The sequence below is a fragment of the Metopolophium dirhodum genome, chromosome 5, assembly GCF_019925205.1.
Source record: "Metopolophium dirhodum isolate CAU chromosome 5, ASM1992520v1, whole genome shotgun sequence".
Lineage (NCBI taxonomy): Eukaryota > Metazoa > Arthropoda > Insecta > Hemiptera > Aphididae > Metopolophium > Metopolophium dirhodum.
Window position 1 is genome coordinate 2,514,452 of NC_083564.1, and position 13,120 is coordinate 2,527,571.

Sequence of the window (13,120 nt, forward strand, 5' to 3'; positions counted from 1 at the left end):
AACTTTAAAGCGGCATTGAAATCCTCAATTTTGTTTCAATAAATCTTAATTCCATCAAATATCGAATAATTATTAATTTTAAGTAATTTAACGAATATTACTATATTAGTAATATACTTAAAAGTTAATACTTGTATTTCCTAATTTCTATTCGAATGAAGTAAATAGGCAATTTATCATTAAATTTGATTAATTTGTTTTACGAATTTTACTATTTTTTCATCTTATAAGACTTAAAAAAAAACCAATAATGTTTTCGAAGTCACTGATCAATTTGTGCAGACAAGGATTAGGTTCTACAAAAATTGTGCAAAACGTTTTGTGTAAGTTCATCGTTATTCTACAGAAAAAATATCCGTGTTTGTTTTGTAACATGCTGTCTGCATAATTCATATTATCTAGTAAAAAATTTGTCAAATTCTCAGATAATCTTGAAAAATCTTTCTAAGATTGTAAAATATAATATGTAATATATAATGATTATAAAATATAGTACAGACCATATTTAATAATTCGCTAACATTTAATTGTACCTACTAAATAGTGATCAGATTTTACTAAAACACCAATTTACATTTTTAGGCTGAATGATTTGTGGTTACTAAAATGTTTGTTTAAATTGTACATTACATAATATATCCCAATTGTAATTGCGCATTAAGTGCTGAAAGTACGTTCTAATGTTGGTTTTCCTAATGTTTATTTCTTTGGTTTTATACTGATTTTCCGCATTCATAACAATATAGTAATAAATAGTAGGGATAAATACATTTAACTATAACAAATTAAAGTAAATTATAAATTATTAAATACACGAGAAACATACTTGTAGACAACTAAACTATAAATATACTGAGTACCGCTTAATGTGATCACTGGTTTATAGAATCGACCATATATTGGAATCAAAAATGAAAATGCCAAACCAAATATTATATTGAAAAAAAGATGCCTTATGGAATCAACTAGTTAATAGAATCAAAATGGCTCGAACCAATGTGATCACATTAAGCGGTACTCACTGTACTTCTTTATTTATGATTTTGTTGAAGTTCACCTGACTTATTGATTCTAATAATATTAGTAGCACATGACTAGTTAGTAATCTTAATTTAAATATCTAGTACAATTTTATTATATTGATGCTTTGAAAATGTCAAAACTTAAATACTTCATACTTATTAGCTCCATAAATTGTATACAGTTTTAACTTTAAATAATAAGTCTTTAATGACTACCAAATAAATTAGAATTTAGTGTTATTTATTTTTTTCACCTAAGTTTTTATTTGATGTACTATATTTTTATTTAGGTAAACGTAATTTGTATGAGCGTGCAGCCATAGGATTGGACAAATATGAGTTCTTCCGAGAAAAAATTGAGAAACAGTTTTCTGATTCAGATAAACTGTTATTTCTAGAGCGTATGAAGTCTTTTGCAGATCCTGAGTCTAGTAGTTTAATTTTTACTGAAGATTTAAAACAAATCGTACACATGGTAGGTGATAATGAAGCAGATTTAACACTTGTAGAAAAAATGATGAAGAAGTAAGTATTTTTTACTTAATTTATTTAAAATGTACTACATTCCAACTAAAATTATACTAATTATAGATATAATAAGCAAAACCAAGGATTAAGATTTGGAAATTTTACTTTTGGTCCAGTTGTGATGCGAATGTATTACCATCTCAATAAACCTGATATTGCGTTACAAGTAAAGATACAATTTGATTATTATAAACACAAGGGAAAAAGACTCAATTGAAATTTTTTTTAGTTGTTTAATGACCCAGAAATGGATGGATTTTTCAATCATTTAAGTTCTTATCAAATACTCATGGACTTATTATTTGTAAATGAACAGTTTGATCAAATATTAGTTGTATATAAAACTATTCAAGATAGACAATTACAAATAGCCAAGTTTCCTAAAGGTGTGATGATGTTAGTTTTTGCTGCATGTTATAAATTGGTAAGATTTTTTGAATAAGTTTGAATATGTATTTATATTTTGGTTTTCATTAAATGAGTGACCTACCTGAGGAAATTGATTTTAATATGTGACCTATGAATCGTATTATTTTATACTGTATATTATTTAAGTGTTAAAGACTATTTTAGCTTATTCATTTCCAAAATTCTATCTTGGTATATGTATCAGCTCTTACTACTATAATTTACTCAAAGTTAATATTTTATTGAGTTATGTTTTCTATTGAAATAACTAAATAAAATTAATCATGTAGTATGTTACCATTTAGATTACGTCACACATTGTATGAATATTACATTTTGAAATGATTTCATTATATTTACCTAAATAAACCTGTTTATTTAATATAATATTTGAATAAATTAAAGTGGTTTTATTTTAATGACTATACCAATATGTATTTTAAGTTCATAACAATAATGATTTAAATAATTAAAAAAACAAATTGCTAATGATTTCTAATGATATATGTCATTTTATTCTAGAATACAACTGAAAGTTTTGAATATGCGTGTAAACTGTGGAGTGATCAACAAGAAGCTGGCCATAGTCCAATTAGAAAAACAATAACTTTTTTTGCGGCTAATGCGATAAACCAGAATAGTCCTCATATTGCTCTTGAAGTAATAACATCAGTCCGAAATCAAACGTATGTTACACTCCGTAATATAAAGGTGGTAGCATTGTGTGATTTGGGCCGAATTATCGATGCTTTGCCTCTTCTTAGAAGTGTATTGTCATTGGATCAACCAATGTCTGGTGGTCCTGTGGTAAAACAAACTTATTGTAGAGATGTCGTAAGTATTCATCATAGCATTCAATTTTTGATAAATTATAATTACTCATATTTATTTAATATTTATATATCAACATTTTTAGAAATATATTTTGCTTCTAAATATGAAATTAAAAAAATATTAGGTAAATTACAATTAAATGTACTGTTTGAATACTTCCAGCTATATGCATACATTTTTTTTTAAATCATAAAATTGTCAAAGACAATTAATTATGCAGCCAGTTAACACCCTTTCATTGCTGCATATTTTTTTACAGAAAATTAATATATTATATTTTTTCCAACTTTTCAAGTCATTCAAAGGTGGTATATGTCAAAGTCAAAAATTAAAATTATTTATCGACATAGAACATTATATTCTATGACATTTACTTGGTCACTGTGATATTTAAATTTGATAATATTTTATATACTACTGGCAGGTTGCATAAACTGTCACTAAACATTTAACGAACCAATAGTGAGCTAGCTAGATGCAACCAGCATATGACGAGTGTACGTCCATAGCAAAGGGTTAATTAATCGGTACTTGTCAAAAAAAAAAAAAAAAATAGTAATAATGAACGTAAACAACTTTTTACCTTTGTAATGTAATAAACACTATTAAACAGAAGTACTTAGGTTAAAGATCATTGGTCATTCTTCTTGCTTGACTAGGTACCATAGTACAGAATATAGTTAGCTTAGAGGTTTGTTGTTATATTACATATTTTGAATGTAATAATAAATCACTTTAAAAAACAAAATGTAACATTAATAGTTTTCCTTGATGTTTAAAGAAACTATTTTTTTGTTAGTACCTTCCATTTAGACTCGAATTTCCTAACTCTCAAGTCAACCTTTTGATTCCTCCCCAATACTCTTAAGTTCAAAATAAAGATATAATTGTAACTCTATTAGTATATTTATTATTACATAATTCACAAATTATAGTTATTTAATTATCACTTATAATTAAATATTTAATAATAAGTAATTGGTTCTTTAGTAGGTTGTAAAATATTATTTAAAATCAATCTATACAATTAAAAGAATAAATTCATAAGAGTTTACTGAAAATACATTAAAAAAAATAAAAATTATACATGTAATTTTAGTTATGTTTAAAAATAAATATAAAATTCAAATAAAAGTATATTTTTGTCTTTATGGTAAATTGCCAAAGTTAACCTATTACTTGTTATTCTCTCCTGTGTATAAAAACCTATGACATGTTAACAATTTTGCTTAATATAGTGAATATTATATTGAATTAACAGGTTATATTAAAAATATTTCATATAGGTATATTTGATTAAAATGTTTTATTTAAAATTTATGTTTATTAATAGTATTCTAGATATTTAAATTGTTTTAAATTGTTTAATACTATGACGTGTTAAATTTATAACTTTAAATGTGATTTAAATCAAAAAACATATTTCACTGATTGGTTAAATACATTAATAAAATAAAAATATAAAATTCACTTTAGAGATGACCTTTTATTATTATATAAAAAAAAAAAGTGGTCAATTGAAATAAATTTAATTTTTAAATTGATGCACATAAAAGAAACTTGTACCAAACAAGTTTTAATTTAATTTAGAAATAAATGTATTTTAATAGCTTTTAAAATATCATAATAGCTATGAAATTTAAACTTTTTTTTATGGTTTCTAATCAAATAGTAATAGTTTAAAGTGGATTTGAATTTTATGTTTATTAATTTTTACATTAAATAAAAAATAAATAAATATATTTTACAAATTATCTTTGTAGACCATTGAGGTCATTAAGACCTCCATTTATTTGTAAATTTGTAATTATCATTATAAATTATAACAATTATTGTCAAATTTATAACTTATAATCACGATTTAAGATAGTCTATCTGAAATATAAAATCGTGCTTATAATATAAGTTTATACACTTTTGTTCTACCAAATTTTTTTCTTTGAATTCATATTTGTTTAATAACCACAAATATTAATTTTATTAATAGTTATTTTTACCATTTTAGATAAATTTAGTGAAATCTGCAGCTGAAAAACATAATGATAAAGAAACATCAATGGAGCTGGATAGAATATTTAACCAACTAGAAGAGTTAAATATGATTAGTGAGACTGTAAGCAATAACATTTTATTTTTATTTTCTCAAATAACTATATATTTAATAATTATGACAATATTATTTTTTCTTCTCTAGACACTTGATTCGCTTCTATGTTCAGAAATTAAAATGATCGATAGATCAGATACCAACAACAGAGAATCAATAGTAGGGGCAAGCTATCAATCAGGCCGACCGTATAAAAAACGAGAATTTAGACGTCCTGGTATTAGTGATTTGTTGTAACTTGAATTGCATTTATGTAAATCATAAACTATTTTTTGTAGATTAATAATGTACTGTTTATGTAATAATTAAAAAATAATAAAGTTTAGTTTTTTTTTTTATTGAAATATAAACATTTTGTTCACTTTATAATAATTATATAATATGCACATGGACATTTAATTACATATAGCATAAACATTCATACAAAATTTGTAAAATAAAAAAAAATTACAACATTTATTTGATTCAGATTGACACTAAAAACATTTTACTATTGGTCACTATACTGTATAAGTTATGTTTACAAAAAATGGAATTAAGTAGAAAAACACAATTTAATTAACTAATTGATAAGTAGTAGGTTATTGCTCTTCAGTTCCTTATTAATAACAATTTTTATTGAGGGCCTATTTAAATAATATTTTAACAATATGATGAGTTAAAAAAATATAAATTAGTAAAAATTGTTAATGAATTATTCGGTAGCATCAGTTTTGCTGACTGGGTATGGCTCTGGAACGACGATGTGTCCGCTATCAACAATTACAATATTATCAACCGGTTTGTCTCGGGAATCAGTTTCTGATGATTCTGCTGCTCTAATTGTTTGCTGAAAATAATTAAATCGATTATAACTAAAAAATACCTGTTCAAAATATTTTAAGAATTTATATATTTACCATTCCTTTGATAATTTTTCCAAATACAACGTGACGACCGTCTAACCAGGAAGTTTGTTTAGTGGTAATGAAAAATTGAGATCCATTGGTGTCTTTTCCAGCATTGGCCATAGACAACCAGCCAGCACCATAATGCTTCAGCTTAAAGTTTTCATCTGCAAACTTTTCTCCAAAGATGCTGCGGCCACCGGTACCGTCACCTTTTGTAAAATCACCTCCTTGGATCATGAAGTCTTTGATAACTCTGTGGAATTTACTGCCCTTGTAGCCTTCGCCTTCCGGTTTCTTTGCTAACTCGATAAAATTCTGTGCTGTCTTTGGTACAGTTGCGCCAAACACTCCGATTTCCACACGTTGTGGTTCACTTGATCCCATTTTGATGTCGAACCACACCTATTTAAATGAAAAACGTTCGTAATTATTGAGCGCTTTGTGTACATGAGTTCAGTGACGTGTCGAATTCAACTTACGATGTCAGTGACCTTAGGTCCTTTCTTCTGCGGGTCCTCCGACGCTTGGCTGTACATCACCACGAAAATTGTGAAAACCGTTAACGGCAGTATGGCCCATTTCAATAACGTCATGATTTTATAAGTGGATATCATACAAATCTCACAAAATGTACGATAGTTATTACGACTAAAAGTTAGGAAGTGTACGCGCGAGAGAAACACGACGACTGCGGACCAAGTTGGTTGGACTGACCAGTGACCAGTAACCAATGACTATAGGCACTACAACTGTAGAACAAGAACGGACAATGGTGGGAAGTGAAGACGTGTAGAATGAAGTATGAAGATGTGGACGAAAAAACACAATGTACCAACGATAAAAATGTAAAAATCTTTATCAATTGTCTCGTACTATCGGAGAAATTATCGATAGTTTTTTATTTTCGAAAACAATATTATTTTATTCAAGTGTTATTTGTGTTAATAATTACATTTAAATTCAATCTAAATAATTATTATTTCTCGTTTTCGTCATATTGTTTTTGTGTATAGAATTGAAATAAAACAATCGCCGTTCATTATTAATTGTTCCGTGTTTTCGGCTCGACGTCTTATGGCCGTTGCACAATTCGTTTCTGCGATGTCAGAGAGTGAAACAAAAATCGATAAAAATTTTTTGGTTTTTTTTTTTTTTTACCGAAATCATAAATAATAACAGGTTTAAGTGTCTGACGTCTGAAAAGAACCAGAAGGTCACTTTAATGATTTAATATAACATTATATTAATTTTGATGTTGTAGTTGTAGATACGGCAGTCAGAATATTATACTGGTAGTCTGATATTCTTTCAAATTACTTGATAAACATTATTCCGTATTTTTGATAATAATTGTTTGAAATTATGTAACAGAAATAAAGAACATTATTTATCCGCCTATAGTTAAATTTACAACATAATATTGAAACAATAAATAATAATAATTATTATTTATTATAGATAGGAATTTAATAAAAATACATGAAACATATTATTGTCGTACTGAAATTATTATGTCAATTGTCAGATGTCTTTATTCACGAGTCACGACCAGTATACTTAATACTTAACTTATTACCACAGATTACATGAAAATTTTCATATAATCTGTGTTATTACTATACATAGTTCACGACTTCACGAGCCACAATAATTTAAAATTGTCAAATAATAATGACAGTTAGTAGTTAGTTCAAAAACCTTAACATAGATAGCGGGCCAATTTGCTCATGCATTGAAATACAATTATTATTATATTATTATATATTCAGAAATTCTTGTATGTTCTGTTCATATTATGGTGAAGTAAATGAAGTTGTATTTCGCCTATTTGGCATATAGCATATTTATGCTTTTTCTTTTTTATTCGTCATATTTAGCGTATTTTTGACCATAATTTGATAAAAAATGCAATCATAATAATTTTATCATGGGAATTGTTCCGAAATGAACGAGTGACTGTATATTTTATTAGAATATTACATTTAAACAAATAAAACATAACTTCTTAAAATAGGTGGGTAAGTGGATGCCGCTCAGCTATACAGTAAGGTACAAGTGGGTCACTGTATAATGGATGGTATTAAATTTGAATTCAATGATATAATATCAATGTATACGAAAACTATTCTGAGGACACTGTTTGTCAGTGTGGATATTTTATATTATTAATATTAAATACGGTACCCGGCAAGTTGAATTAATATTATAAAATTACAAAAAAATTGCATTTCTTGGTTATTTAATATGTAATTTCGGTCCAAATTTGAACACAAAATAACTATAAAAAAAATTGTTTTTATATTAATGCGATATTTTGGTTACAGATTAATACTTACAAGGGACCTTGTTTTAAATTTTCAATCCATAGCTATAAAAGCTGAGCATTTTATAAATGTTAAACGACAAAATCATTTAAGATTCTGAATGTATTGATGTAATGATTTTTATTAATTGTGTCATTAAAAATAGTGCCTACGATTATTAATTTTTTAATTACAACAAAATAAGAAAATTGATTCTTGAGAAATTGAGTGAATATCCAATGTTATAAAAATTTTAACTTCAAACGCTCATAAAAATTTCATTTGACCTTTATCTTTTGATAAAAGTAGACTAACTTATAAGGAATCTTGTATTATATTTTAAAATCTATTTAATAAGAATTTTTTTAGGAATTTCTAACTCAAAATAATTAGCAGATTCTTGTGATTTTTACAAGATTTGAATTTTAAGTTCTTATAAAAAAATTAAAAATATGTATAAGCTAATGGTTTTACAGTGATGTTGTGATGTTTATTTAAGCCTGTAAACTAAATTCTACCAGAAAGAGTCCTTTGACTTTTAACATATATTATCTTATCTTTTAGAAAAATGGACCAAGATGGTACTTTAGAAGGTTATTTTTCGATTTTATCAAGTTTATTATCGGGAAAAACCACCCACATTAATTTTTCTGAATGCTTGGTTTATCATCATAGAAATGAATAAAATTTAAAAATTATCCAATTCCCAGTAGGCGTCTAGGTATATTATACACAATTAATTAATGGTTAAATACTTACTAATACATATTATTTATGATTCATACATTTTATTTTGACAGCTCAGAATCGTTTTTGATTGAGTGCAATCATTGCATTCAAATCAAATATTGTAATTTATTAGAAACACAAATTTTAACACTGACTTTTAAAAACTCTACTCGTAAGTTGCAACTAAATATTAATTGACTTATGTTTAAAATAAATCAGAGATAAATTACTGGCTTTTCCATCATATTTTTAAATATAAAGCCGTACAGTGTAGTGTGAGCCCAGCTAAGAGCAAACGAGTATACCAAAGAATGAGCATTAATCAAATACCAATAAAATAGTGTTTAAATATTGGAAAATATAAAAGAATAAAAAATAATAATTATAATACAAATACATAGAATTTAATCTGCATAGTTGTACAAGTTACAAAATAAAACCAATAAAGTTAATGTTGTTATTTTTGTACGAGGAAAGTCAGTCGATGGAGTGGATTTTCATTCAAATAGACCTGGAAATAAAAAAATTAAAGTAGTGTTAACAATCAATACAATATTAGAATATTTTATAGAAACAAGTTAGGAAAGCTCACTACCAGTTTATAAACATTTTTTAATACAACACAATAATCTGTAATTCTATATATATATTTTTTTTTTTAAATATTGGCTAGTATATGAATTTATATTACAGTCATATTCTAAGCCTGGGCAAGTTCATAATAATTTTCAATTGAGTGAAGTTAAACATTATATGGAAAGTTACAATTAACTTATTAACTTAAGTTATTTATATAAAAAAAATATAGCCAGTAATATGGTTTAAAATAATAAAAAGTAAATGTTTATGCAACATCATTAATAATTGTATTATATTCATTATTTAAGTATTTATAAACGATTTTAACTTGGGTTTGACTAAAAGTAACACGCTATGAAAATTAAATGTTAAAACTTTAAAACTCGTTCATGCCTAGTCTTGGTCATATTTAGATATTTTTTTAATACTGTCTAATTTGAAGTTACTCAAAATATAACAGTTATATAAACTTATTACAAACAATAATCTTAACTAATGGACATAGTGGGGATATAAGGTTTTCTAAACTTATGAACAAGCATGTATAATATGCAAATAGGCCCACCGGGAAATCAGTATTTTCCCAGTAAGACTTTCCTAAATTAAGGCCCCCAATGGAAATTGGTCTATTAATATTGTTCATGTCAATGATAACTGTAGGTTGTGCTTACAATGGTGTTAAATTGAGTCGTTATTTGTGGTACTATATCAATAATAATTTTATTCGTAAATTGTTTCTATTTACCACAATAATTAGTCTGGTTCTTCAAAAATTAAGATTTATTGTGTAAAATATCAAATGACAAAACGTTGTCCCATTCACAAGATAGGTTGGTTAGAATAAAGAATTCAATAATTGATAAATTGTCATGTAAGTAGAACAAGTTTCAACATTTTAGTATAGGTTTTAAATAATTTTAAATTCCCTATTTGACTTTATTGTTTGTATATTTTTCACTATTTATATTAAAAGGCCCTAATAAAAATTTCCCAGTAGGCCAAAAATTGGCCATCCACTCATGTGATCAAGTCAACATTGAAATAATCAAATCTACATAGGTGGTATTTATGCAAAACTAATGTTGTAACACTTGTAAGGTGTTAATTTCCTCATTTAAATTGTACTCATCAAAGTAGTTATGATAATACATGCCAAATTTGATAATAATCATTGGAAATAGTCCTTATTTGAAGTATCTCAGTTCATAGTAAGGTGTATTACAGTAAAATAATTTATTCACTATACTCTGTCCAGCAAAAAACGCACTGATTCTGCGCATCCATTCATCCCGCATCACCATGCTATCGAAACCGGTTCCGGTTCCTATTACCGAAATGGCGGGGAAACCAGTTTTTGTTGGTGCGTTATTTCACTGGACAGAGTATAGGTAATACATCTCTTAAATTGCTGCTAGGTTAGTAGGTTACACCTCAAACCATAAGCCCACACGTAATTTATAGTAAGAGGCATTGTCTAATTGTTCGACAGCAGAGTATACATGTGTGAACTTAAATGGAATAGAGTATATTTCAAAAAAATGAGTATTTAACATATAAAATATACTAACCAAAGCCCATATCATCATCTTCCTCTTCACTCTCTTCTTCCTTCTTCTCTTCTTTCTTTTCTTCCTTGGCTTCAGCTGCTGGAGCAGCAGCTGCAATAGGAAACAAAAAATTACTAACTCACACTTCTTATGAAAATAGTTTTAAGTGCTAATAAAATATTCTAACCTGAGACGCCTGCAGCTGGTACAGCTCCTACTGCTGATCCAATATTTGTGATTAAATCTTTAACATTTGCAGTTTCTAAAGCCTTGGCAAACAAACCAGGCCAGTATGGTTCAACTTCAACATTGGCGGCCTTAAGGATTGTTTGGATTTTTTCTCCCTATAATAATAAGATAATAAATAAATTATACACCCAATACAATTAAGGGGATCGGAAGCAGCGTATTTATTTCACGTTTTAGACCCAAGTGCCTGACAAGATTACACATACTTAAAATAATCAGATTTCAATTCTGTAAAAAGATTTGAGTTGATATGACTTTTTTCCTAGGTTATTGTGAAATTGATTTTTGATATTTCTTTAAATATTGTTCTTAAATCTTAGTTAAGTTTTTAAATTTTTAGATTTACTTAAGTGTTATTTTTAAGAAAGTTAAACAGTTATTCTAAAATCGACTTCCATAATAACTTAGATAAAAGGTCGACCAACTCAAATGTTTTTACAGAATTAAAATCCGATAATTTTGAGTTGAAGTATTTTCTTCAGGCTTTTAGGTCTAGATTGATTAAATCAGTTTCTCGTAGGAACAAAATATATTATTTCATCAAATGCAACGAGTTGTGCATGCGGGTGCAAACCGCTAGTTGTTTCCCGGAAATGATAAAATAAAAGTGGACATAGTAAATAATATATTATTTCTACAAATAATGCGACGGAACCATTGAAAAATATGGTCTTAGTATAATTAATAAAACTAAGTGGTCTAGGAGACCGCACCATACCATTGGCATAATTTTTGTTTACCTTACCACTTACAGGTTAATGAAACATATTAATAGGATACTAAATGAACATTTCAACCAAAATATGGAAACGATAATATAGAAAAAAGAAATATAATAATTCAGAGAAACAAATCTAGTTTAGCGCCCATTGAAAACTCGTTGTAGGCGCTGTAAAATATATTATAAGCGTTGTGGGTGTGCGTAATACACAGACAATCGTGAAATATGTAAGGCTATACCCTAAAAACTAATGATTTCCCGCAATTAATTTTTGCACCATCGTTCTTAACTGGTTGTACCTACCCCAATACCATAAGTCTCCGAAAAAAAAAAAATTGAAAAATTCAAGAGTGAAATCTTACTAGGTAAGGCACGCCGGTTATAACTAAAAACCAATCGATAGCCCAAGAGTAATTTACATAGGAAATTATTTCGGTCGCCGAAACGGCCAACGTGGTCCGCGAGATCGGGGGGGACCAGCACAGTAAACGAAAAACGGGTGCGATAGTCACCGCACAAATTTCCGAAACGGATCGGAAATGAGCCGCTGAATTCGGGAGCACTTACAGGCGGATAGCATGCCATGGCACATGGAAGTATAGAAACCGAAGAGACTCGGAGTTGTTGTATTTGCCACTTATATAGGTATGCCGCAACATAATATTAGGTATTATTGTCGAGATTAGATGAGATTATTCGTAGAATATTTACCGTGATGTCGATGTCGTCGTCGGCTAAGATCAGTGATGCGTAGACGCAGGCTAATTCGGGTTTTGAGATGGCCATCGTAAGGATCGGAACGGATGAAAATTAGGTTAATCGCAAGTCGCAAGATGCCTTAGCCCCGGAGTGAGAACAAGCAATCGAGTAATTCACACGATAAAGAGAGGTGCCGTCGCGCCGATATTGTAATGTTGTGCTCGTGCCTCGTAGAGTTTGAAGTGCGCAGTGTTGCCAGAAATGTGTTATGTGAAAACCGTATATAGAAATCAAAATTACCGTATATGGGCATCGGGCAGTTGGGTCTCGTGATAAGAATTGGTCTCCGTGATAAGAAATTATAGCTATTAACCTATTTACGTGGAACCTTGTTTTAAATTTTCATTCCTTAGCTATAAAAGTTGAACATTTTATAAATTTTTAACCACAAAATAATTATTAAATTTTAAATTTGATACATTTTGTCAAAATTTGAACTCTAAA

General features: G+C 27.8%; 3 protein-coding genes across 3 annotated transcripts; 1 reads left to right on the forward strand and 2 right to left on the reverse strand.

The window, feature by feature from the left end:
• Nucleotides 1-5,237, forward strand: LOC132944150 (pentatricopeptide repeat-containing protein 2, mitochondrial-like). Its single transcript, XM_061013348.1, has 7 exons — nucleotides 1-323; nucleotides 1,313-1,547; nucleotides 1,614-1,716; nucleotides 1,780-1,974; nucleotides 2,481-2,792; nucleotides 4,798-4,905; nucleotides 4,987-5,237. The coding sequence occupies exons 1-7, from the start codon at nucleotides 251-253 to the stop codon at nucleotides 5,134-5,136; spliced, it is 1,176 nt and encodes a 391-aa protein (XP_060869331.1). The 5' UTR covers nucleotides 1-250; the 3' UTR covers nucleotides 5,137-5,237.
• On the reverse strand, nucleotides 5,216-6,600 carry LOC132944151 (peptidyl-prolyl cis-trans isomerase 5). Its single transcript, XM_061013349.1, has 3 exons — nucleotides 6,269-6,600; nucleotides 5,799-6,191; nucleotides 5,216-5,728 (listed from the first exon to the last, which is right to left on the reverse strand). Exons 1-3 carry the CDS (start codon nucleotides 6,401-6,403, stop codon nucleotides 5,594-5,596), a joined length of 663 nt encoding a protein of 220 aa, XP_060869332.1. The 5' UTR covers nucleotides 6,404-6,600; the 3' UTR covers nucleotides 5,216-5,593.
• A 2,603-nt stretch (nucleotides 6,601-9,203) lies between these two features.
• On the reverse strand, nucleotides 9,204-12,832 carry LOC132944153 (large ribosomal subunit protein P1-like). The gene is made up of 4 exons (XM_061013351.1): nucleotides 12,629-12,832; nucleotides 11,135-11,291; nucleotides 10,969-11,058; nucleotides 9,204-9,332 (listed from the first exon to the last, which is right to left on the reverse strand). Exons 1-4 carry the CDS (start codon nucleotides 12,701-12,703, stop codon nucleotides 9,319-9,321), a joined length of 336 nt encoding a protein of 111 aa, XP_060869334.1. The 5' UTR covers nucleotides 12,704-12,832; the 3' UTR covers nucleotides 9,204-9,318.
• Between the last annotated feature and the right edge of the window lie 288 nt (nucleotides 12,833-13,120).